Genomic DNA, 26,694 nt, shown 5'->3' with positions numbered 1-26,694 from the left:
TGTAAATATGGACAAGTCAAAAATTGTTCATTTTAGAACACAATCTGTGACACAAACAAATTTTGAATTTATGTTGAACGGAAACCAGTTAGATATTGTATCAAAATATATGTATCTTGGTTTATTATTAAATGAGTTTTTGGATTATAACGAGATGGCGAAAATTGTAGCAAAATCAGCCAGCAGATCGTTAGGTTTACTAATTGCTAAATGCAAAGCAAATGGTGGGTTTGAATATTCTACTTTTACTAAGCTTTTTGACACTCTTGTTATGTCTGTAATTGAATATGGTGCTGCGATATGGGGAAGTAAAGAATACTCTTGTATAAATGCTGTAAAAAATAGGGCAATGCGTTTTTTCATGGGTGTTGGAAAGTACACACCTAATTTAGCCCTATATGGTGATATGGGCTGGATGCCATGTATTGTAAAACAATGGACATGTATTTTTAGAACTTATAGTAGATTTACAAAAATGTGTGATAATAGAATAAACAAAAAAGTTTTTATATGGGCAAATAATATATGCAATAATAGACTGAAAAATTGGAATTTCAGAGTACACACAAAGTTTAAAGAACTTGATATGGAACATTTTTGTAATACTAATTTGATTATTGATAAACATGTTATAAAAAATATTGAGAATATCTGTTTCAATAGATTTAAAGAGCAATGGTATATTGATTTAATGTCAAACGAGCGTAGTAAACTACGTACTTACAGACTGTTCAAAAATGAATTTGGTGAAGAAAATTATTTATTAAATATTATACCTGGTAAATATAGGAGTGCCTATGCCAAATTTAGAAGTGGTACGGCTCCTTTGAAAATTGAGACCGGAAGGTATGAAGGTCTTTTAGTTGAAAATAGAATTTGTTATAACAGTATTTGTAATGAAAATCTTTTAATTGAAGATGAAAAACATGTTTTAATGAATTGTCCTGTGTATGAAGATTTGCGTTGTTATTTATTTTATCAAGCATCTCTATTTAATGTTAATTTTATGCAATTGTCTGATGACGATAAATTTATATTTTTATTCACAAATGAAAATATGTACTTTTATACTGCCAAAATCTGCAATGACATTTTATTGAAAAGAAAATGTATTTTATATAGCTAATTTTAGTGTAAATATTGTATATACATTTTAGATAGTCTCTCATAACTCTTTTTAGAGTGGCTCTTGTATGTTTTATGATGTTGTTTTATCAACTGTTTGTATGTTTTATATAATGAAGAGGTGAGACTTAAATAAAATATTGTCTTGTCTTGTCTTGTCTACAATCATTTTGTCAAATTAGTATACACAAAAGGATTATAGAAATAAAAATTAACAGCTGTAAAAACAAACAGCAATTAATCAGATTAAAATGTCCAGAGGCAATGCCACTATTACAGATATTTTATCTAATTAGCAAAATATTGCTAATATTGAGACATTATATACATTGTTTGTACTAAAAATTATTTTCAATATTGTGACAAGCACTTTTTTATATTTTTAAAGTAAAATAAAAAAATATTTTAAATTCATTTATAATTTCCTTATTCATATTATGTTTAATTCAAATGAGTTCATTTCTGAGATGTCAAAATACCCCTTGATGTATTAACAAGTTAATAGGAACAAATTCCCTCTCCTATCAATATAATGATCTTCTAATCGAAAAACTTCCATGTCCTGATCAAACAATATCTTTTACCATATTAGCTCCTGTCGAAAGACTATGTACAATTGCTGTTTTCAGACCAGAGAGATTCAGAATAATTGACAAAACATTAAAATAGACTATGTACAATTGCTGTTTTCAGACCAGAGAGATTCAGAATAATTGACAAAACATTAAAATAACTATATTAAATGATTATCAAATGCAACGCTTAAACTCTGCTTACATGAAAATTTTACACATGCATTATATAAACATGTAAATTATTGCTAAAAAATATCATGATGAAATGTAATGTGTAATTTAATTAATTACTTTAGTAAAGTAATTGTAATTTAATTAATTACATTTCAAAAACTGTGTAATGTGTAATTAGTGTAATTGACCATTTTTGCAATGTAATGTGTAATTTAATTAATTACATTCCAATGTAATTGACCCCAAGTCTGCTTTCAGTAGACCAACTACGAATTCCTCAAAGAGTGGCATTCTCTCTACAACTAGGCATAATATTAAATTTCCCCATTTTGACCAGACGTGACTACGTATTTATACATCCTGCACAGCCAAACGGACAACCAACATTGGCAAGTCGGGTGAAGACAAAGTGGAAAGCTAGTTGAAAACTAACAACAACTTGACTTACTAAAAATTCATGTGTCTAAGTTGAGGTTCATTCAAGTTTTTGTTGATAGAATTGAAATGATCTGAACCAAAGTTCTAGTTTATAGTTTCTATATATAAGGTACACACATAAAAAACATTCAATTCTATCCAATATTCCATTCACTAAGGACGAGAGACTAGTGTACACATGACATTCGATAATTAGAGTTGTGACAACTTCACTGGAGTTCATGTACACATAACGTTGTGGTTTTTTTTTTTTAACAAAAAAAAAATATTTGTGAAAAAATTATGTGTAGGCACGTGCCTAAAGTGCCTAACGGCAGCTACGCCCCTGTTTTTTAAAACTGAACAAGGATTTGTATTTTGTCACTAGTCTATACAAATCCTTGTACTAAATAATTACTGTCTCTTCAAATTTAGGTTGCTGTCATAAGGACATATAATTTAGTAACCCAAATCTTCATTTAGTCATAGACATACTAATATGAAGCAAGTGTTACCTGATTATAGGACTATGTTTTGTACGTCATACAAAATGTATGTCTATGAAATTGTATTATACACATTTTTTCAATGGAATTTGTGATGTCACAACAGCCCTCAATTTAATTTACTGAAATGTTCGCCTAGGCGACTTTAAAAGCTGATCGTGGACTAAACATTCATAACTGGTCGCCATTTGGGCTATAGAAATTGAAGACCTGGCTCCTGTAATTTTTCTGAAATTTTGTCCTGTTGCCGTATTTTAGCATAGCCTCAGTCACAACTTTGACTGTAACGAAGAAAACCTGATTGGCATTTATAGCTTGTGTTTATTGAAAGCACATGGTCGAGCCTCATTTGGACTTTGTCAATAAACAGATGAAACAAAGTTGGAAACAATTTTGTAACTTGTTCTCATTGTTTCAATTAAATACCAGCTACTATTTCGCAAATAATTTCAGGTGTTCACTTGACCGATGGGTAATCACCATTGCTTCTGCACAAGATGAGAATTATACTAGACTGGGGCTTCAGACTACCGCTTAACATAGCAATTGTTTTAAAACATGTACAATGCAATAAAATTAAATAATCATGTGGTTATTTTACAGTTGATTTATACAAACTATTTTTTACCCTTGACAGCATAAAAACACAGAACAAAAAATTACTACATTTATTTCGCAAGAGTTTTTTTTAGCTAGAAAGAAAATGTAGGCAACCTGAAATTATTTCTTGACCACCAGTCAGGGGACTTACTTAAATGAGTGATTTTTAAATCACCATATGGTCCGAGAACACAATTAATTCGTAGTGCATTTCTTTTAGAACATAAATGAAAATAAAAAAAATCCCACCTGCGCTTTCTCAAAGAAACTTTTACAGTGTGTTGTACTACTTTTGGGACAAATTATATCAAATTTATAGAAAACTTCATCGCCTCTAACTCAAAATATGGCCAATTTTATGTTTAGGGCGTCTTGAAATCTTTTGACAGCTTCCGAAGTGCTCATTTTCAACCTTTTTCAGCTGGACCAAATCACTACTTTCCTTTAAAATTCTGGACCCAAATTTTTTTACAGTGTAATTTCAACCCCCTTCTTGCAATTTGAGGCAGTGAACATGGAGAAATAAATTTGGAAGGGGTATAAAAATTAATGGCAAGTAACCCACTGTCAACACTAGGGACTATATTTGTGAACAACGAAAATCAAGGGACGACAATGGTGGTCTCGGACCTAATAGGGTAGAAAGAGTAGACAAATCTTAAAAAAACTTGGTATGAACAAAGCTTAATGTATTATAACACCACTTACAAAGTTTCATGACAATAGGATGTATATTATAGACATTAAGTTTAGTTCTATACTCATCTTTGCGTGTAAAATTTTGACGTTAAAATTGAAAAATTTCAACTATCAACATTTGGGGCTTTAAAAATTTAAATATTGCAAAAAAATACTTGTTAAATGCCTTAATATATAACTTATCATGTACTAAAAGCAATAGAGTACTCATTTGATTTATCAGACTTGGCATAATTATTCATAAGTCAAATTTATATGAGCCTGCGCCTAAAAATTCAGGTTTTTCAATGAAGTGGAGCCTTACATGAAGATGTAATATTTTCCAGCAATTTTAAATTTGTGAAGCTTTTTGGTTATAAATAATCCTTACATATGTATTTAAAGTACTTTAAATGGAAAGAAAAGTTACAAATAACATATCATATTAGTTTAAAAGGGTCTTAGGCCAAGTAAGACTGGAAAAAATTTAGGGTCAATTAAGGCCGTGCCACATATTTACATTTAAAAATGCATATTGAGGCTATAAAAAATAAAAATGTGTGTCTTTTTTATCATTTCTATTCTCATGTGACATGATACAACAAATCTGAGCACAAAAAGACTCTTGCAAATAACTTTTCTTACAAGCAGTATGGGCTGAAACAAAGATTTTTGCCTTTTTAGGGAAAAACTTTCATGCAATTTATTCTCAACAGGCTTATATTTAAACCACTTGCTATCCTACAGAAGAAAAGAAATATAGTATGTGAAATGGAACAGGTACAATAGACATTGTAAAGTGCATTTGATACAAATTTAGTGAAGTCTCTAATATGGACATCAAATTTTATATACCAAGCTCCCCACTATTGCCTTCATCCAAACAAGGCGTTAGACAAGGGTCATTCATACAACACATTTTGCACATTTTATCTGAGATAAACTTCTTTTCTGTAGATTCAGAGTTCATAAATAAGTAAAAGAAGCAGGTAAAGGCATAGAAACACAAATATTGACACATAAAAACCTGTCAGATAGAAAGTCAGGATGCCATTTATGCATCAATATTGAAAAAGTTATAAAATGCCTATTTTGACCATAAAATGTCAAAATTGGTCGTTTTGGCAGAAATTCTATAAAATAAAAGTTTAAATCCTTTAGTTTCATGCTATTTGACAAGTTGACACCATCAAATCATTTAGGGAAGTTGCCAGAGTACAAATTCTATATTTACAGATTTCACCTCTTAGGTCCGAGAACACAATTAATTCGTAGTGCATTTCTTTTAGAACATAAATGAAAATAAAAAAAATCCCACCTGCGCTTTCTCAAAGAAACTTTTACAGTGTGTTGTACTACTTTTGGGACAAATTATATCAAATTTATAGAAAACTTCATCGCCTCTAACTCAAAATATGGCCAATTTTATGTTTAGGGCGTCTTGAAATCTTTTGACAGCTTCCGAAGTGCTCATTTTCAACCTTTTTCAGCTGGACCAAATCACTACTTTCCTTTAAAATTCTGGACCCAAATTTTTTTACAGTGTAATTTCAACCCCCTTCTTGCAATTTGAGGCAGTGAACATGGAGAAATAAATTTGGAAGGGGTATAAAAATTAATGGCAAGTAACCCACTGTCAACACTAGGGACTATATTTGTGAACAACGAAAATCAAGGGACGACAATGGTGGTCTCGGACCATATGGTTGAATATAGAGTTTTTAATAAAGTATTTGATGCCAGCCTATGATGTTTTTAATTTCAAATATGATAATCATTATCAATAGCAAAGACATTTCAAGCATAACTGAGGGTCTGGATGGGGGGGGGGGGGGGGGGGGTCTGTTATTCTGTAAACATTTGATTTTCACCCCTTTTTAGCTCACCTGGCCCAAAAGGGCCAAGTGAGCTATTCCCATCACTTGGCGTCTGGCGTCGTCCGTCGTCATTAACTTTTACAAAAATCTTCTCCTCTAAAACTACTGGGCCAAATTTAACCAAACTTGGTCACAATCATCATTGGGGTATCTAGTTTAAAAAATGTGTCCGGTGACCCTGCCATCCAACCAAGATGGCTGCCACGGCTAAATATAGAACGTGGTGGTAAAATGCAGTTTTTGGCTTATAACTCAAAAACCAAAGCATTTAGAGCAAATCTGACAGGGTTATAATTGTTTATCCAGCCAAGATCTATCTGCCCTCAAATTATCAGATGAATCAGAGAACCCGTAGACCCTTTGAAAAAATTTTCGTCGTATATTGCTATCACGTTGGCGTCGGCGTCGTCGTCGTCGTCCGGCTTCCGAATACTTTTAGTTTTCGCACTCTAACTTTAGTAAAAGTGAATGGAAATCTATGAAATTTTAACACAAGGTTTATGAACACAAAAGGAAGGTTGGTATTGATTTTGGGAGTTTTGGTCCCAACATTTTAGGAATTAGGGGCCAAAAAGGGCCCAAATAAGCATTTTCTTGGTTTTCGCACTATAACTTTAGTTTAAGTTAATAGAAATCTATGAAATTTTGACACAAGGTTTATGACCACAAAAGAACGGTTGGGATTGATTTTGGGAGTTTTGGTCTCAACAGTTTAGGAATTAGGGGCCAAAAAAGGGCCCAAATAAGCATTATTCTTGGTTTTCGCACAATAACATTAGTTTAAGTAAATAGAAATCAATGAAATTTAAACACAATGTTAATGACTACAAAAGGAAGGTTGGTATTGATTTTGGGAGTTTAGGTCCCAACAGTTTAGGAATTAGGGGCCAAAAAGGAACCCAAATAAGCATTTTTCTTGGTTTTCGCACCATAACGTTAGTATAAGTAAATAGAAATCTATGAAATTTAAACACAAGGTTTATGACCATAAAAGAAAGGTTGGGTTTGATTTTGGGAGTTTTGGTCCCAACATAATAAGGGGCCCAAAGGGTCCAAAATTAAACTTTTGTTTGATTTCAGCAAAATTGAATAATTGGGGTTCTTTGATATGCTGAATCTAACTGTCATGACTGTGTATGTAGATTCTTAACTTTTGGTCCCGTTTTCAAATTGGTCTACATTAAGGTCCAAAGGGTCCAAAATTAAACTTAGTTTGATTTTGACAAAAAATGAATCAGTTAGGTTCTTTGATATGCTGAATCTAAAAATGTACTTAGATTCTTGATTATTGGCCCAGTTTTCAAGTTGGTCCAAATCGGGGTCCAAAATTAAACTTTGTTTGATTTCATCAAAAATTGAATAAATGGGGTTCTTTGATATACCAAATCTAACTGTGTATGTAGATTCTTCATTTTTGGTCCTGTTTTCAAATTGGTCTACACTAAAGTCCAAAGGGTCCAAAATTAAACTTAGTCTGATTTTAACAAAAATTGAAATCTTGAAGTTCTTTGATATGCTGAATCCAAAAATGTACTTAGATTTTTTATTATGGGCCCAGTTTTCAAGTTGGTCCAAATCAGGATCTAAAATTATTATATTAAGTATTGTGCAATAGCAAGTCTTTTCAATTGCACAGTATTGCGCAATGGCAAGAAATATCTAATTGCACAATATTGTGAAATATCAAAATTTTTTTTAATTAGAGTTATCTTTCTTTGTCCAGAATAGTAAGCAAGAAATATCTAATTGCAAAATATTGTGCAATAGCAAGATTTTTTTTTAATTGGAGTTATCTTTCTTTGTCCAGAATCAACTTAAATCTTTGTTATATACAATATACAATGTATATTCACTTTTTACTACCAACTGATAAATTAAAATAATCTTTACCATTCAGTGATAACAAGCAGTTTTTTAGCTCACCTGGCCCAAAGGGCCAAGTGAGCTTTTCCCATCACTTGGCGTCCGTCGTCCGTCGTCCGTCGTCTGTCGTCCGTCGTCCGGCGTCGTTAACTTTTACAAAAATCTTCTCCTCTGAAACTACTAGGCCAAATTACACCAAACTTGGCCAAAATCATCATTGGGGTATCTAGTTTAAAAAATGTGTCCGGTGACCCGGCCAACCATCCAAGATGGCCGCCATGGCTAAAAATAGAACATAGGGGTAAAATGCAGTTTTGGGCTTATAACTCAAAAACCAAAGCATTTAGAGCAAATTTGACAAGGGGTAAACTTGTGTAACAGGTCAAGATCTATCTGCCCTGACATTTTCAGATAAATCGGATAACCTGTTGTTGGGTTGCTGCCCCTGAATTAGTAATTTTAAGGAAATTTTGCTGTTTTTGGTTATTATCTTGAATATTATTATAGATAGAAATAAACTGTAAACAGCAATAATGTTCAGCAAAGTAATATTTACAAATAAGTCAACATGACCGAAATGGTCAGTTGACCCCTTTAGGAGTTATTGCCCTTTATAGTCAATTTTTAACCATTTTTCGTAAATCTTAGTAATCTTTTACTAAAATCTTCTCCTCTGAAACTACTGGGCCAAATCAATCCAAACTTGGCCACAACCATCTTTGGGGTATGTAGTTTGAAAAATGTGTCCAGTGACCCAGCCATCCAATCAAGATGGCCGCCATGGCTAAAAATAGAACCTTGGGTAAAATGCAGTTTTTGGCTTATAACTCAAAAACCAAAGCATTTAGAGTAAATCTGACATCAGGTAAATTTGTTTATCAGGTCAAGATCTACCTGCCCTGAAATTTTCAGATGAATTGGACAAGCCGGTTTTGGGTTGCTGCCCCAGAATAAGTAATTTTAATGAAATTTTGCTGTTTTTGGTTATTATCTTGAATATTATTATAGATAGAGATAAACTGTAAACAGCAATAATGTTCAGCAAAAAAAGATTTACAAATAAGTCAACATGACCGAAATGGTCAGTTGACCCCTTTAGGAGTTATTGCCCTTAATAGTCAATTTTTAACCATTTTTCGTAAATCTTAGTAATCTTTTACATCTTCTCCTCTGAAAATACTTGGCCAAATTACACCAAACTTGGCCAAAATCATCATTGGGGTATCTTGTTTAAAAAATGTGTCCGGTGACCCGGCCAACCATCCAAGATGGCCGCCATGGCTAAAAATAGAACATAGGGGTAAAATGCAGTTTTGGGCTTATAACTCAAAAACCAAAGCATTTAGAGCAAATCTGACAGGGGTAAAATTGTGTAACAGGTCAAGATCTATCTGCCTTGAAATTTTCAGATAAATCAGATAACCTGTTGTTGGGTTGCTGCCCCTGAATTAGTAATTTTAAGGAAATTTTGCTGTTTTTGGTTATTATCTTGAATATTGTTATAGGTAGAGATAACTTTTAAACAGCAATAATGTTCAGCTAAATAAGATCTAGAAATAAGTCAAATGACAAAAATCGTCAGTTGACCCCTTAAGGAGTTGTTGCCCATTTTATTCAATTTTTAACAATTTTCACTAATTTGGTAAATTTTTGTAAATTTTTACAAAATATTTTTCACTGTATCTAAAGGTCCAAGTTTATTATAGACAGAGAAAATTCTAAGTACCAAGAATGTTCAGTAAAGTAAGATCTACAAACACATCACTATCAGCAAAACACAATTTTGTCATGAATCCATCTGTGTCCTTTGTTTAATATGCACATAGACCAAGGTGAGCGACACAGGCTCTTTAGAGCCTCTAGTTTACATCTTAATATTTTATGATGTATTTAAATGAGTAGTTATTGTTGCAAACTCCATTAGAAATTTTAATTGAGATTAGTTTTGGAATAAGGGAAAGGGGGATGTGATTAAAAAAATTGGGTTCAATTTTTCTCATTTGAAATTTCATAAATAAAAAAGAAAATTTCTTCAAACATTTTTTTGAGAGGATTAATATTCAACAGCATAGTGAATTGCTCTTAAGAGAAACAAAAATTTTAAGTTCATTAGAACACATTCATTCTGTGTCAGAAACCTATGCTGTGTCAACTATTTAATCACAATCCAAATTTAGAGCTGAATCCAGCTTGAATGTTGTGTCCATACTTGCCCTAACCGTTCAGGGTTCAACCTCTGCGGTCGTATAAAGCTACGCCCTGCGGAGCATCTGGTTTTGTTTATTATCTTGAATAATATTATAGAAAGAGGTAAACTGTGAACAGCAATAATGTTCAGCAAAGTAAGATCTACAAATAAGTCAACATGATCAAAATGGTCAATTGACCCTTTAAGGAGTTATTGCCCTTTGTCAATTTTTAACAATTTGTCGTAAATTTTTATAATAGTTTACAAAAATCTTCTCCTGAAACTATTAAGGCAAATTTAAACAAACTTGTCCACAATCATCAATAGGGTATGTAGTTTAAAAAATGTGTCTCTTGACCCCGCCAGCCAGCCAAGATGGCTGCCATTGCTAAAAATAGAACATAGGGGTAAAATATAGATTTTGGCTTATAAATCTGAAACCAAAGCATTTAGAGCAAATCTGACCTGGTTAAAATTGTTTATCCAGTCAAGATCTATCTGCCCTGAAATTTTCAGATGAATTGGAAATCACATTGTTGGGTTGCTACCCCTTAATTGGTAATTTTAAGGACATTTTGCCATTTTTGGTTGTTATCTTGAATATTATTATAGATAGAGATAAACTGTAAACAGCAATAATGTTCAGCAAAGTAAGATCTACAAATAAATCAAATGGCCAAAATGGTCAATTTATGATTGACCCCTTCAGGAGTAATTGCCCTTTATAGTCAATTTTACCAATTTTTCTTAAATTTTTGTAATCTTATACAAAAATCTTCTCCTCTGAAACTACTAAGACAAAATGTAACCAAACTTGTCCACAATCATCATAAGAGTATGTAGTTTAAAAAATGTGTCCAATGACCCTGCCCACGAACCAAGATGGCAGACATGGCTAAAAATAGTACATAGGGTAAAATGTATTTTTTGGTTTATATCTCTGAAACTGAAGCATTCAGAGCAAATCTGTCTGGTGGCAAAAATGTTCATCAGATTTAGATATATCTGCCCTGAAATTTTCAGACATATCCGACAACCAGTTGTTGGGTTGCTGCCCCTGAGTTAGTAATTTTATGGAAATTTTGCAGCTTTTTGCTATTATCTTAGATATTATTATAGTATCTAAATGATATCTTTTACTATAAATGATGATTTTAACTTTATTATACCCCCGCTTTGAAAAAAGGGGTCTATACTGTTTTACCTCTGTCTGTCCTTCCGTCAGTCCATCAGTCAGTCCGTCCGTCCCATGAATATTTTTCGTCACATTTTTCTCAGGAACTACACTACCAGGATTTCTGAAGTTTGGTTTCAGGCTTGATATAAGTCAGCTATACCGTGTGATGCGTTTTCAGATTCATCACTCAACATCTTCCTGTTTACCGAACACTTGTTAGATTTTACACATGATAGCCAAGTTGAAAATTTTTCGTCACATTTTTCTCAGTAACTACAATACAAGGATTTCTGAAATTTGGTTTAAGGGTTAATATAAGTCAGCTATACCATGTGATGCGTTTTCAGATTCATCACTCAACAACTTCCTGTTTACTGAACACTTGCATATTTTTACACAATTAATATTATCCACTTGCGGCAAGGGTATCATCAGTGAGCAGTAGTTTCACTTGTTTTACATGATTTCCAAAGCATCAGTAAATACAGGTGAGCGACACAGGCTCTTTAGAGCCTCTAGTTGTTATTTATTTATTAGTGTGATTATTATCAGTGGTTGTGTTATATGGGTGTAAACGGAAGAAGAACATTAGCTTTTGTAATAAAGGATATGAAATCATTGAAACTAACTACTTTTGGAGTGTAATTTTTATGCCCCACCTACGATATTAGAGGGGCATTATGTTTTTTGGTCTGTGCGTCCGTCTGTTCATCCGTTCGTTCATTCGTCTGTCCCGCTTCAGGTTAAAGTTTTTGGACAAGATAGTTTTTGATGAAGTTGAAGTCCAATCAACTTGTAACTTAGTACACATGTTCTCTATGATATGATCTTTCTAAATTTAAAGCCAAATTAGAGTTTTTACACCAATTTCAAGGGCCACTAAACATAGAAAATTATTGTGCGAGTGGGGCATCCGTGTACTATGGACACATTCTTGTTTTTTGTATTTTATGTATAATAGATTTTTTATAGTACTTTTAATTCAGTGGACAGTTCTGACTTTACAACTCAGAACTCATAAAGAAATTATTATTATACCCCCGCTTTAAAAAAGGGGGGTTATACTGTTTTACCTCTGTCTGTCCGTCCGTCCGTCAGTCCGTCGTTCCATCAGTCCGTCAGTCAGTCCGTCCCATGAAACTTTCGTCACATTTTTCTCAGGAACTACACATCCACCCTTTCTGTAATTTGGTATCAACATTTATATATGTCAGGCATACCGTGTGATGCCTTTTCAGATTCATCACTTGACAACTTCCTGTTTACCGAACACTTGTCTGATTTTACACATGATAGCCAAGTTGAAAATTTCCGTCACATTTTTCTCAGGAACTACAATACAAGGATTTCTGAAATTTGGTTTCAGGATTTATATAAGTCAGCTATACCGTGTGATGCGTTTTCAGATTCATCACTCGACAACTTCCTGTTTACCGAACACTTGCATATTTTTACACTATTAATATTATCCACTTGCGGCGGGGGTATCATCCGTGAGCAGTAGCTCGCAGTTTCACTTGTTAGTAATGTTTTTTGTTTCAATTAAATTATTTCCTGATTTGACTTCCTTAAAATATTTCTTAAAATAAAAAGAATATAATTTGATAATATTGTAATCTTAAATAGGCAAAAACAATACATGTGCAATTGCAATCTTTTTCCCTGTTCACTGCCAGTTAAAACATTGTAAAATGATCAACACAAAGTCTTGTCAATGTTATGTTTTTGGAATGGGGAAATAAATCAACTCTTGATCATTGTTAATAAAGCATGTACCAGTATCATGCATGTGTATTTATGTCTCCAGTGATGTTATAGCTTTGTCGACAGTCAGTATTAAAGGAAATAAATACATGTTGTATAGAGAAGTCATATAATTAGTACTACCAAGGTCTTCTTAAGTATATCTATCTATAATAGAAGTCATATAAACAACTGTTGTTAACTTTATAAATAGGGATATCAATCATATGACCCATCCAAGTGTTTATGTAGTGTACAGGAGGTATTATTGAAGTATGTGTACTTCCATACAAGGAAGTCCTCAGGCAAATAACATCAGATTTGGTTTGTATTTTACCATGTTTACATTTTACATTATAAGTTATCAATAGGTATGCGTATGGTCCAAATACTCATATGGTCTGGAACATACCTATAATAATTAGTCTCATCCAAAGTTCTTAAGAGTAACAATGCTTGTATGTAGTATTTACAATGTATATTCATTTGCATGAATTTACAGTCAATAAAAATTTATGGGCAGCAGATTCCAGGCATTATTGAGTATGATTTTCCAGTACTAGTTTTATTAATGAACTTTTAACATGTTTACTGTAATTGAGTCAGCTACAGTGACTTATAATGTCCTAGTTCAACATAGATGTTAAAAAATTTCCTTGATATATGGATTTCCTTGGAATGCTGAGACTTCTAGAAGACTTGAAGGACTATAAGTACACTAAAATTCATAGAGGTTTTTGAAGTAAGGAGAACAAGCAGATCATATAATTATCATGATTATATGCTTATTGCTAATAATTTTTCAAAATAATTTTAATGCCATATACAGCCTTTTTGTGCTTAGGTTGGAAACAGTGTATGTCAATCAATCAAAATAGGATTAATAAAGTCAAATAAAATCCATTTGTGTGTCAAGGTGATAAAAAGTAAGGATCAGTCAATCAAAATAGGATTATTGAAGTCAAATAAAATCCATAGTTATTCTACAAAGATCAGAAAAGATTGATGTTTATCTTTGATCATGCAAATACATATCATGTTTTTCAAATAATACTTTGAAGAAATAAAAAAAATAACAAAGGAAAATAAGGGGTTATTTATAATAGCTGTATACTCCTGTAGCCTTTCCTGACAGGATATTTTGAATAAAATTACTAAGTTATGTAAGTACAAATTACTATCAGTTGATCAAGTTAATGAAAAGAAAATTATTTAAAAAATCGTTGTCAAAGGATACTTGTGAAGAATTTTTATTAATGATCAATAGTTCTGAAATATTGGTTTAATATTACAACTTATTGATTCTAGGTATATTAGGCTAGGTTGCAGTAAAGAAAATGATTAGCAATCAAAACCACCTTTATATTGAATCTTGCATACTCAAGTTGTCAATTTTATTGAAAATCGTTTTTGCTGATAATTTTATTTATGTTTCTAAGTTTAGATAAAGAGATAATTCCATGCTGTTGTGAAGATATTGATGATTCCTTTTAATACCACCTTGCTGTGTCATTGACCATAAAACTTATTCACATGTATACACTTAGTATAGATACCTGTGAAATTGTCTTTAAAATTTGGTCTAATTTCCCAATAAATAATGTTTAAGTCAGGTTATAAACTTGATATCGAAGGAGAATTGTAATTTTTATTATAGGAAAACTATAATTTTTATTATAGTAGTAGAAATGCATTATTTTTACTTTGTCTTGTAAGTTGGCATTAAGAATTAATAGAAATTGTGATCCTTCTTTTCTTTGTATTGTAAGTTGGCATTAAGAATTAATGTAAAATTTTGATTTATTTATTAACTTTGTATTCCAAATCGGCATTATATGCATCAGTAGAAATTGTAAATATATTGAGCTTTGTTTTTGATGTATATTGCTAATTCTATCAATGTCAATTTCATGGTATGTAATTTGTAGCATTAATTTTGTAAATGTCATATATGTTTTACAGAGGTTTTAATTATGTAATGATGACACTTCCTCAGTTCCTGTTTTGTTTTGTAACACAATTTATACTGGTACAGTAGGTAAGAGTACTTGTACATCTTAAATTGATGTTTTTTCTATGTAAATATATTTGTTTCAAATAAATTTTTTATTTTTTTATTTCAGATAAACAATCATGAATATAGGAACAGCAACAAGTGAAGAAAATCCCACACATGTGTACTTTGGTACTCGTGGGTTCTGGATAACATACACTATAATCGTGTTGTTCTGTCATTTCTTATTATTGAGTATGCCATTCTTCTCAACGGCTCTGGCATGGACAGTCACATGTGTTTTTCACAGTGCGGTAAGTTATGACAAATATTATCTACAGACTACTTCAATTTATCACCCTTTTTTTATTTATTTTGTAAATTATTCAATATTATACAATGTAGTTAGAACTTCAACTGGAACTGAATTTACTGTCACACAAGTCTAGCTCCTTCAAAAACCTTGTTTGCGTTCAAAGTGCCTGTCCTAAGTCAGTGTTCCAATGATAATTTCAATGTTTTAAGAAAAAATGAAAATGTTTCAATATATATTCAATTTAAAGATGGGTACAACTATCAACCAATTATCCACTGATCAACCATTTAATTGGCTCAAACAAAAATGTTGTGGTGTTGAAAGAACTGGCACAGTGAATTCAACTGTTGAATTCATTGAGCCAGTTATTTTAAAATAAGTAGACAATTATACCAGATAACAAGCCTACATACTTTTATCCACTCTATGTATTCTTATACGAAAGAATAGTCACACAGTTTTTGCTGTGGGAAACTATTTTAAATGCTAAATACCCTCCAACACTGATGATTACATATGGTAATGAGAAATATAAGAGTAAGCAAACAAGTTTATCAATCAGAAGTAGAATTCTTTTATTATGTTCTGTGAATGAAATGCATTGTGTAAATAGAAGTCTTCTTTGATGAATTAACATTTGATGGTCTGTGTACAGTGTACCAATTGACAGATTTATAATCCTATTGCACAGCAAAAAATAAACAAACTTTTATAATTACTAGTATACAAACATTCAGATAACAATGAGCAAACATATGTATAATCAATACCCCCTTTAAACTAAAATAAAAAAAGTTCAAAAGATGTCTGAACTACATTCTTATGTCTAAAGTGTTTCATCTATCCGAGGTTCTTTCAATTGACCTAGTTTACTAATAAATAGCATTTATTGCTTGTGAACGATGATTTTGACCCTTTTTTGATATTTGACACTAAGTATAGCAGAGAGAGAGAGAATTTTTAAAGAAGATCTATGCAAATACAAAATCTACAAAAAAGTCAAGTTACCAAAATGATATTTTGCATAAATTATAGCAGACAGATAAAATCTTCAAGTAGAAGAATAAGAAATGATCAGCAAAATAAAATCTACAAATAACTTGGATATATGGAAATTTGCAATTTAATGGAGTTATTACCCTTGAATGAGGTTTTGTCCCACATGCAACACCTTAAAGGGGACATAGAAATACTGTCCGGCCTTGTTAGCGCTCTCATGTGTACAAAATAGAAGAAAGGGGTAATATTCAGTTACTGGATTATGTACGGTAGCAACAATTAAATCCATTAGAGCAAAACTGACTGGGATACAACGGTCAAAAGGTCACGATTTATTAAGGTAGCTAGATAATTTTCAGACAAATCAGACTCTCCAACTTGGACTTACCAGTATATCCACTGAAATAAAAATTTCTCAGTTATTGGTTTTTATCTTGAAAGCTGTTATATATATAAGTAGATAGTTAAACAAGAAAAATCTTCATTCTACCTAATAGTATGACAAATCTCTTCACAGTGAAATCTAGATTTGTTGTTCTAAAACAAATGCGCTTTAGGAGGCTGGAGGGTATAAAATTACATTTTTTTTTCATTACAAATTTTTTTTATTATTTTATTTGTTGTTACTGTATCATATGGTACAAAAATTATCAAAAAAAAAGTAATTTGTATTGGCCTCAAATGACTTAAAATGTATATACCATGTATACATGTATCATTGAAAAAGTTCCAAATTATCTCCCTTTGGTGCAAAAATGTCATTTTTTTGCATCAATTTTGAAATATCTTTTTCACTCAAGTGACCTATATTTTTTATTATTTTTTTCAAATACGCTGTACACTTAGCTATTGTAAAATTTGAGCGAATTCTGTAATTTATTTCTTTTTTATTTCGATATCTCTATTTCTCCTATTAGTTCAACTGAAAAAAAGAACTTTTTTCTAAAATGTATGCTTCTTTCGAAGGCAGATTATGAGCTTAAATGAATGGGGATCCCAATTTTTTATTTTATTTTTCTATTAAGTATATGATAAATTACATTTATAGAAAAATATAGTGAAATCCTATATTAAAAAAAAAAGATTTATACCCGTGAGCCCCCTTAAGGTGGTTCGCTACTCAGTTTCAAGATAACAAGCTTTTCATAACACTAGTATATATTGCTAGGGGATTATTAAAGGAACCAACAGAGCAAAAAAAAAATATAGGTCAATGTGCTTGTTTTCAAGATAATAGCCATTGAAATTTTGGTGAGAAAAATATTCTCTCTTGACTTTTCTTAGCTTTATCATTGACAAGTTTAAGTTCTCAAAAACTATTAAAAAATAACAAAGATTTTGTAAGACTTTTACAATGGCTTATAACTATACATGCAAATGATTTATAAAAGAAAAATGGGAGTCAATGAGCAATTTTTTAAGGCATTCAAATGGATAAAACCAGAGGATTCCAAAAAATGTGACAAAAATTCCAAAACATTACTAGCGAACATCCATAATGTTCAGTGTGAGCCAAGACTCTGTGTTGAAGCTGTACTTTGACCTATAATAGTTTACATTTACAAACTTTGACTTGGATGGAGAGTTGTATCATTGGCACTCATACCATATGTTCTTATTTTTATGCCCCACCTACGATAGTAGAGGGGCATTATGTTTTCTGGTCTGTGCGTTCGTCCGTCCGTCTGTCCCGCTTCAGGTTAAAGTTTTTGGTCAAGGTAGTTTTTGATGAAGTTTAAGTCCAATCGACTTCAAACTTAGTACACATGTCCCCTATGATATGATCTTTCTAATTTTAATGCCAAATTAGAGTTTTTACCCCAATTTCACGGTCCACTGAACATGGAAAATGATAGTGCGAGTGGGGCATTCGTGTACTGAGGACACATTCTTGTTTATCAAGATTTGGGGTAGTAGCTCTCTTACAGAAAATATAGTTGATCTGAAGTTTCATGATCACAGTTGTTGTCAAAGAATTTTACCATATCTTTTCAGTTTACTTATATAATGTTGCACAACACAAAAGGAACCCCATTTGGCACCCCAGAACAGGGGAAAGCAAGATCACAGACAACCTGGGAACAGATTGATTGTGGACAACAGTTTACACCAACAAGAAAATTTTTGACTATTGTGCCTATAGTTTTGTAAGTATTGATGTTAGTGACAGTTATAATTAGGTTTTTGATCAGATTAGATACAGTTGTATGAAGCAGAAACACGTTTAAAATGAAGTCTTGTGCATTGACAAATCTAAACGATTAACCACAAGTGGCTGAAGACCTAAGTTACAGGCCAGTAAAATTATTGTCAGAGTTGTATCAATTACAAAAACTTTATTTAGGCTCTTCGGTCAAAAAGTGTTTTGTGAAGACTGCTGAGGTCATAGGATGAGTTCTCTTTAGTTACAAAACAGTTTAATTTATTACTTGAAGTAACCTACACAAAATATTTTGTCCCATTGGGGTTTCAATAAGTAAAGTTTCAAAGTATTACCTATCTCCTTACAGTCAATAGAAGTTGTTAAGTAAGAGCATGTATCCCATCATATTTAGATATTTATTTTACTGTGACGTATACCCATTTCTCTAATTCTTATTCGCTTTTTCCTTTTCCTTACCTGTTGATTATTTTTATTTAACAACAAGTGGTTCGTTTGATCTCAGTTCTTCATTGGTCAAAATTCAATTATGAAGTCTAATTTTCTTACTTTCCTCTGATTTTGGCACATCACTAAACAAGGTGGTCATGCCAAATGACGTCACATAGATAAGAAAGAACACATCTTTTTGCAGGTCATTCGAAAAGAAGGATTAAGATTGTCTGTATATCGGCTAAAAGTCAGAACAACAGATTCCACCACAAAATCTTGTGTAATACGATATTTATCCACTCTCAACAATTAAATTTTAAATATTTTAGACGCTCAGCCAGCCTTGCATTTTAAATTAAAAAATTGAACTGTCTCCAGTGGATAATATCATATCACACTCAATGCAGTTGTAGAATTTATATTTATAAGAAAAGAAAAGAAAAGTTTTAAATGTATTAAGTCAATGTGGACTTCTTTTTCAGATAGAATGATATAAAGCTGTTTATGATCATTAAGTATATATATGTAATTGGTAAGTTTACTATTTTGCAGAAATTATAATATTTTTATTCAAATGATCTTTTCAGATTTTTTCTTGCAAGCTTCTATACCAAGTATGACACAGTACATTTTATCTTCAATCTTGGAGCCCTTGGATTTGGAGTTATACCAAAACTGCCACAGTTACATGGTGTGAGAATATTTGGAATTAACAAGTGGTAAACACCCAATCAGAATGCTTATAACAAGTGGTGGACATTTCAATTGAGCGAGACATACTTCTGATGTTTGCTGTTATCAATTTGTAAAACAAGTTTTGAATGTTTATTTGATAGTGCTTTGGTCGTCTTTAGAAATGTTAAACTTTTAAGACCTTTTAAATTAATTGATCTTTGTATTTGTATAGATCATATTTGGTATTTTATGAATGTAAGTTTATAGGAATGATTGTTTTTGTATGAAAATGTGATGTTGAAAATTATAAATGTTTCATAGACCAGAAGGATATTTTGTTGTATAATGTAGCAGAAATGCATTGTAAAGGGAAAAAGCTTGAGGGATTTGTGAAATATTTTCCATTTGTGATAAACTTTTCAATTTCTTTGGATGATATTAGTATTATGGTATTTATTAGAAGGAAATGCCAGATCTCTAGCTTCATATCAGAATTGGTACAGATAAAATGTATATGTCCAAATCCTATTGTTGATTGGTTAATTTAATACAACTGTTGAACATGTATTAATTTTATCAGTCATGAACTGTGTATTGTTATATTTATAGAAATGATTTAGATGTAGGTGCTTCAATGTAAATATTTAATATTTATGGGTACTTGTAGTACTGACCCATATAACCATCAAGGGACACTTTCAATGGACTATTTCTCATGCAAATAACAGTGTTCTAGCTAGGAAATAATCGTAGAGGTCCCCAGTTTGGAAATGGGTGCGTTTGTTTGGGTTTGTTGTCTAAAAAGGGACAACTAGATCACATTTTGAGATAAAATATTGGAAGAATAAAATCAGGTTTAATTTGTTTTCTCAATTTTTAGTACCGGTACATATATTATGGGATTGTAAAAAGCTTTTTTAGTATTGGTAATTCAAAGATATTTTTTGCATTGAACATATTTATATATTATTCAAAAAACAATAATGCCTATGACAGGACTATGAGGAGTATTAAGGACAGAGGTGACCTGTGTCCATTAATTTGGGCTAGCTAGGACACTGCTCTGCATGCTCTTACGGTACCAAAACATGTACTAATATGAATGAACTCTTTTTCATGATAAAAAAGATGACAATTACATTTTTAGGTTAGTGAAAACTACATTTACTGTCTAATTAGCAGTTGTTATCTAATAGTCTGTTTCTATGTATGTTGGCGTTTGTTTTTGTTGCACTTCAGTGTTTCTGTTGTTCAGTTGTTTTCCTCTTATTGTTGAACATAATACAGTGATACGTTTTTTATATCTTTGATCTTTAATAGATATTTGTCTCATCAACACCAAATCTCTGTATTTTTATCATACTGATAAGATAGGCACATGAATATCTTATGGGTTTATCAATTATTTTTTTTTATCTCAACTGTCCTTTTTGAATCTCAATTAAGTTAAAAGGAATGTTTTCAATTAAGATTAGTTTAAAAAGAAGTACCTAAACTATGTAGTACAACATTTATGATAGACAACTAAAAGTCCTTTACAGTTAGATATGAAAACATTTAATGAGGGCACCTGTTTTTATGTGTCAATTCTCTGTCTTCCAGATCAAATGAATCCATATATGGGTCTCTACCCTAAAAATGTATACAAATTGTTGTTTGGTATCTTTCCTAAGATATTTAATTTGGCTTAGTTGGGGAATAACTAGTGAAACCAAATGAATCTTTGAGGTCCTCTCTGTCATCACCATTAGTTTTGGGATAAATGCCTACCTCTTTTATATTATTTACAGTTGTCTCCCTTTGTATTTTACAAATGTTAATGTAGACTGATGAGAAAATCTAATTTGCATGAAATTCAATCAGAGGTCTCTGTAAAATATTAATGATGGTAGTTTGATTCATGAGAATATTTAATGTTATATTTAATGTTCAACTGAAACTTTGCTGGTTACTTCTAGTTCAATAGAAATATTCAGGGCTGTAATAACCTAAAGCATTATTTTACCCTGTTCGAAAAATGCTGTCTCATTAATATATAACAATGTTGTTGAATTGGTTTTATTTTTAATGACAAAACATGAATGTAAATCAGATCGTTATAGTCTTTAATATCATCATGAAAGTGAAAATGAATTTAACATCTAGCATTTTAACCAGATATTATATTTATACATCTATAAATGGTATAATGAAGCTTTATCTTATTGTTATTAGGTTGGTTTTGTATTAGAATGTAGTTATAAATGTAAATACACGAAATATATAAAAACACCATGCTTATTTTTCTTATATTTGAGGTATTAGAAAATTTCTGACATTTTATTGAAAAAATCTATCACCATTTTGATATGTTTTTTATGAATTTCAATTAACCAATTTCACAGTTGTCTGCATTTGACTTTTAGCAAGTGCAGGGATTAGTTCTCACATATTATTATCAGCAATGTCAACTATTGCTATAGCAACTATCACAAATAAGATTATTTACATACGAGACAGTGTGTTTTGTAGGTTATTGGACATCACTCCACTTAAAACACTGTTGATTAGCAATTAGTATCTCATTTTCATGTGTTCCTCAAATATTGTGAAATAGCTTTAAGTTTTAAGCTAACTCCGTTAACGAATTTTTGAGCTTTAACCATTATATAGTTTCCACAAAAATCTGTCATGCAGTCATAAATTGTACAACCAAATATTGTTTGGAGATTATCCATTACCATCATATCAACATGGCTTCTATAACAATAGATAGAAGTTCTGATAAATGGGGTGAAAAATTAAAAAAATATAAAATATAGATTTAACTCTTTGCTGTTTTTTATTTTTACAAAATTTACATCCAATGACCTGACTTAATGTATTTTTCAGCAATTGTTAACTTTTTCCATACCAATAGAATGTTTTTTCCTTAATAAATAAACACGAATAAATATATAATGTTACAACTCTGATATTTTTTTTATTAAATATAATTATTTACAAATATAAAGATTCACTGAGCTGTTCCTTAAAAGGAATAATTAATAAATTGCTTTTACCTTTGTGATGTCATTTACCAGTTTGTGTACTAGTTAAGGTAAAGAGATACTGGTATGCATTTTGATAACAAGAAGGTATAGAAATTAGAGAATATAAAATACTTTTAAAATTAATAACTTGGTCTGGGATTTGTTTTAAATTTGTTATTAATGAATTTGGACAAATGTTTAAGTTTTATTTTTCCTTTGCTCAACTTTGTAACTAGCATCTGATGCTTTTAAAGATATAAATAATAATGCTTTAAATCTAGATATATTCTAGAATGAGTATGGCTCAAAAAGATCTGTTTACACCAGTTGGGATACACTTTTTAAAAGTAGATAATATCTAGAATATATAAACTAGGACTGTTGAAGCACTGCAATGCAACTTGTTTTCAAACGTTTAAGAACTGACCATAATATTTGTATATATTGTAAGAATAGTATTGTGCTAATTAGATGTGGAATCATCTTGAAATTGTCGTAGAAATCATGTGAAGTTTGTTTATAGTAAATATAAATGAGGTAACTTGTCATATTTTTAATGCCATACAAAATATATACAAGAACCAAACAAACAATGCCCCTGCAACAGAGTGACATATTAGTTAACCCTTGCAAGTCCATCTATCTGTCTGCACATCAATCCACATATAATCTTGATGGTGTTTTATGCCCCCACCTCTAGGTGAAGGGCATTAAGTGTTTCCCTTGTAAGTCCTGTCCTCTTCTAATCTGTCATGTACATCTCCAAATTGGTTTCCATTCTCTAATATTGCAACAACCAAATGTTATAAAACTGAAATACAATACCAAAAAAAAATTTGGGTATAAGTGCCAATGAGACACCTCTACGTCCATGTCATAATCTATAAAAGGTGCAATTATAGGTCAAAGTACAGCCTTCAACACAGAGCCTTGGCTCACATCAAACAGCAAGCTATAAATGGCCCTAAATGACTAGTAAAAAAACAGTTCAAACAGGAAAAAAATAGTCTAATCTATATAAAAAAAGGAGAAATACTTAGGAACCAAACCTAACAAACAACAAAAAATGATCAACAGGCTTCTGATTTAGACAGGTGCATCTGTAGTCCATAGACATATTTTCCGTTTATTACAACAAACTTCTCATTTTGTTTGAACAGTTATACCGTGATTTTATTTTGCAACTTTAGAAATACAGATTAATAATGAACCATACAAATGATGACATGGTTAAGCCCTGTCATACCTTCATGTTTACCTTATAATCATTACATACATAAAATATAGATGACCTGTTGCTTATAGTGTCTAAGAAACACTTACTACAAACAATGCTAAACTTAACCAATGCAACATGAAAATGTGATCAAGGTCAAAAGAAACATGCTATACAGAATTGTACACATTATAATCATTGCATACACCACACATAGTTGGCCTATTGAATATAAAGTGTCTTAGAAACAACCTATGCTACAAAATAAAATAAACTTAAACAATGAACCATAAAAATGAAGTCGGGGTCAGAATAATCGTGCAAGTGTACACCATGTAAACATTTCATGCATCAAATACAGCTGACCCAACCTTGAAAACTTGACATTGAGCAATGCATTATGTAAATGATGTCAAGGTCAGATGAACCCTGTCAACAGTAGGTGTAGACAAATGTCAGAAAGGTCTTTTAGAATCAAATATCTATGTTCTTAACCATACAAACTTCTACCTTCATTGCCTATCCATGAAATGAGGTCAAGGTCAGGTGAAACCTGTCTGACAGACATGTAGGCTTTGCATGGATCCCATGTACCAAATATAGTGCCTATTACTCATTAGCTTAGGAGAAATTCTGGTGACCAAAAACTAGTTTTTATACGCCCGTCAAAATTTTGACGGAACGTATTATGGTATACAAATGTCCAGTGTCCGGCGTCAACATGTTGCACCGTAACTTGAGAACGACTTATCTAAATTTCATGAAACTTAATATAGTTGTTCTTTATGATGGTCAAATGATCTGTATACTTTTTGGTGAAAATAAGATTTAAACTTTTTGAGTTACGGCACTTAGTAACTATAACAGGGGTGTGTTTTTTTTTCACATGTCGCACCGTATCTCAAAAACGATTCTTGATTATTGCTTAAAACTTTACACACTTCTTAGTTATATTAATCTAAAGATCTGTATACTTTTTGGTGATGATTCAAAATTTCATTTTTGAGTTATTGAGTATTTTGTAAAAAAGGGGGAGGGGGTTTTTACATGTCGTGCTGTATCTCAAAAACGATTTATGATTATTGCTTAAAACTTTACACACTTCTTTTTTATATTAATCTAAAGATCTGTATACTTTTTGGTGATGACTCAAAATTTTATTTTTGAGTTATTGAGTATTTGTAAAAAAGGGGAGGGTTTTTTTTACATGTCACGCCGTATCTCAAAAACAATTTATGATTATTGCTTGAAACTGTACACACTTCTTAGTTATATTAATCTAAAGATCTGTATACTTTTTGGTTTGATTCAAAATTTTATTTTAGTGATATTTGTAAAAAAAAAAAACAGGGTGGGGGGGTTTCACATGTCCCGCCGTGTCTCAAAAGCAATAAATGGTAATTGCTTAAAACTTTCTCAGAAACTATTTATGATTATTGCATAAAACTTCCACACAAGACGTCAGGCGTATCATGCGCACATAGCGCAGCTGTTTATTATAAAGCTGCTCAAGCCTGAAAACAGGGTATCTGACAATGGACTCACAGAAACATGGTTACATAAAGCACTTGTATACAATGTAAGAAGCATTCAGGTCTTTTACCTTTTGAAACACAAGACACATGGTTATGTTTTATAGGTTATTTTTAAAGAAATAATCATGCTCTTCAACAGATCTCAAAATCAGAAAAATACTATAATAAAGTGAGGTCACTTAAATTCTTATATATTATATGATTGTATGATACTAAACCCCTAGTGGGTTGGAATTTTGCTTGATTTCATATGATGAAGACATAATCTTTCGTTCAGTTTAATTGAGGGCTGGAGCTGGCAGGTTAGTAACTGCTAGCAGTCCTTTATTTATGTCGATCATTGTCATTTTGCTTAATTTCTTCTTTTACTGTTCTTACATCTGACTCAGACTTCTTTTAACTGAATTGTACTGTGTGTATTGATGTATGTCTGTTTTTATATGACTGCAAACACATTTTTGGGATTGTTTGATGTCATTGTCTTCCGAAGACACATTTGGTTTCCAGACAATAACTTTAGTTTAAATGAATGGATTTCTATGAAATTTTTTAAGAAGGTTCAATACCACAAAAGGAAGGTTGGGATTGATTTTGTGGATGATGGTCTCAACTGTTGATTGCTCTGAAATTGTACCACAATGTTTAATACCACAGGTAGAAGGTTGGAATTCATTTTGAGGGTTATGGTGCCAACAGTTTAGGGTCAAAAACAATTTTTTTTTTAGTTTCTGGGCAATAACTTGTGTGTGTGTGCATAGATCTCTCTGACATGGTACACCAAGGTTCCATATCACAAAGGGAAGTCTGGGATTGAGTTTGAGGGCAATTGCCCCAAAAATGCAGGAATAAGGGTCCCAAAAAAGGTCAAAAAGGCATTTTTCTAGTTTCTAGACAATAACTATAGTGTAAGTGAATGGATCTCTTTGAAATTGTACAACAAGGTTACATACTAAAAAGGCTTGGATTGAGTTTTGAGCTAATTGCTCCCAGGATTAACAAATTGGGGTGGGGGTTTCAATTTTTTTAAGGGTTCATATTTTTTTTCCAAAATTTTTCAAATTTCAAATATTTGAAAAGTTTCAAGAAGAAAGAAAAAACCTTCAATTGCAAAGTATTGCACAATAGATTTATAATATCTTTGACCACATTCTTTTGTGTGTCAGTAACCTATATTATATCATAAATTTGATCACAATCCAAATTCAGACAGTAACAAGCTTGAATATTGTGTCAAAATTTTCCCCAACTGTTCAGGGTTCGACCTCTGTAGTTGTATCAGGCTGCGCTCAGCGAAGCAATTAATTTCTACATTGGCTAGAGGTAAAGGGGGAGGGTTGAGATCTCACAGTCACAGAACATGTTTAACCTCCCCAAATTTATTCACTTGTCCCAAGTCAGGAACCTCTGGTCTTGTTTTTTTTTTTTTTTTTTAA

At 31.6% G+C, this 26,694-nt stretch overlaps 1 protein-coding gene across 3 annotated transcripts in view; it reads left to right on the top strand.

Annotated features, from left to right (window-relative positions):
* Nucleotides 1-23,051, top strand: part of LOC139513375 (ORM1-like protein 1) — a 35,670-nt gene extending 12,619 nt beyond the window's left edge. For 2 of the 3 annotated variants that reach the window (XM_071301794.1, XM_071301792.1), the window contains exons 2-4: nucleotides 15,047-15,230; nucleotides 18,227-18,378; nucleotides 19,412-23,051. In XM_071301794.1, coding sequence (XP_071157895.1) covers nucleotides 15,057-15,230; nucleotides 18,227-18,378; nucleotides 19,412-19,547 — 462 coding nt within the window. In that variant the 5' untranslated portion in view covers nucleotides 15,047-15,056 and the 3' untranslated portion in view covers nucleotides 19,548-23,051. Of the gene's footprint in view, nucleotides 1-13,134; nucleotides 13,248-15,046; nucleotides 15,231-18,226; nucleotides 18,379-19,411 lie in introns of those variants that run through there. The other variant, XM_071301793.1, reaches the window with a different exon arrangement.
* The last annotated feature ends 3,643 nt before the right edge of the window (nucleotides 23,052-26,694 follow it).

The sequence above is a fragment of the Mytilus edulis genome, chromosome 2 (genome assembly GCF_963676685.1).
Source record: "Mytilus edulis chromosome 2, xbMytEdul2.2, whole genome shotgun sequence".
Classification (NCBI taxonomy): Eukaryota; Metazoa; Mollusca; class Bivalvia; order Mytilida; family Mytilidae; genus Mytilus; species Mytilus edulis.
This window is presented reverse-complemented; position numbering and strand designations above follow the sequence as displayed.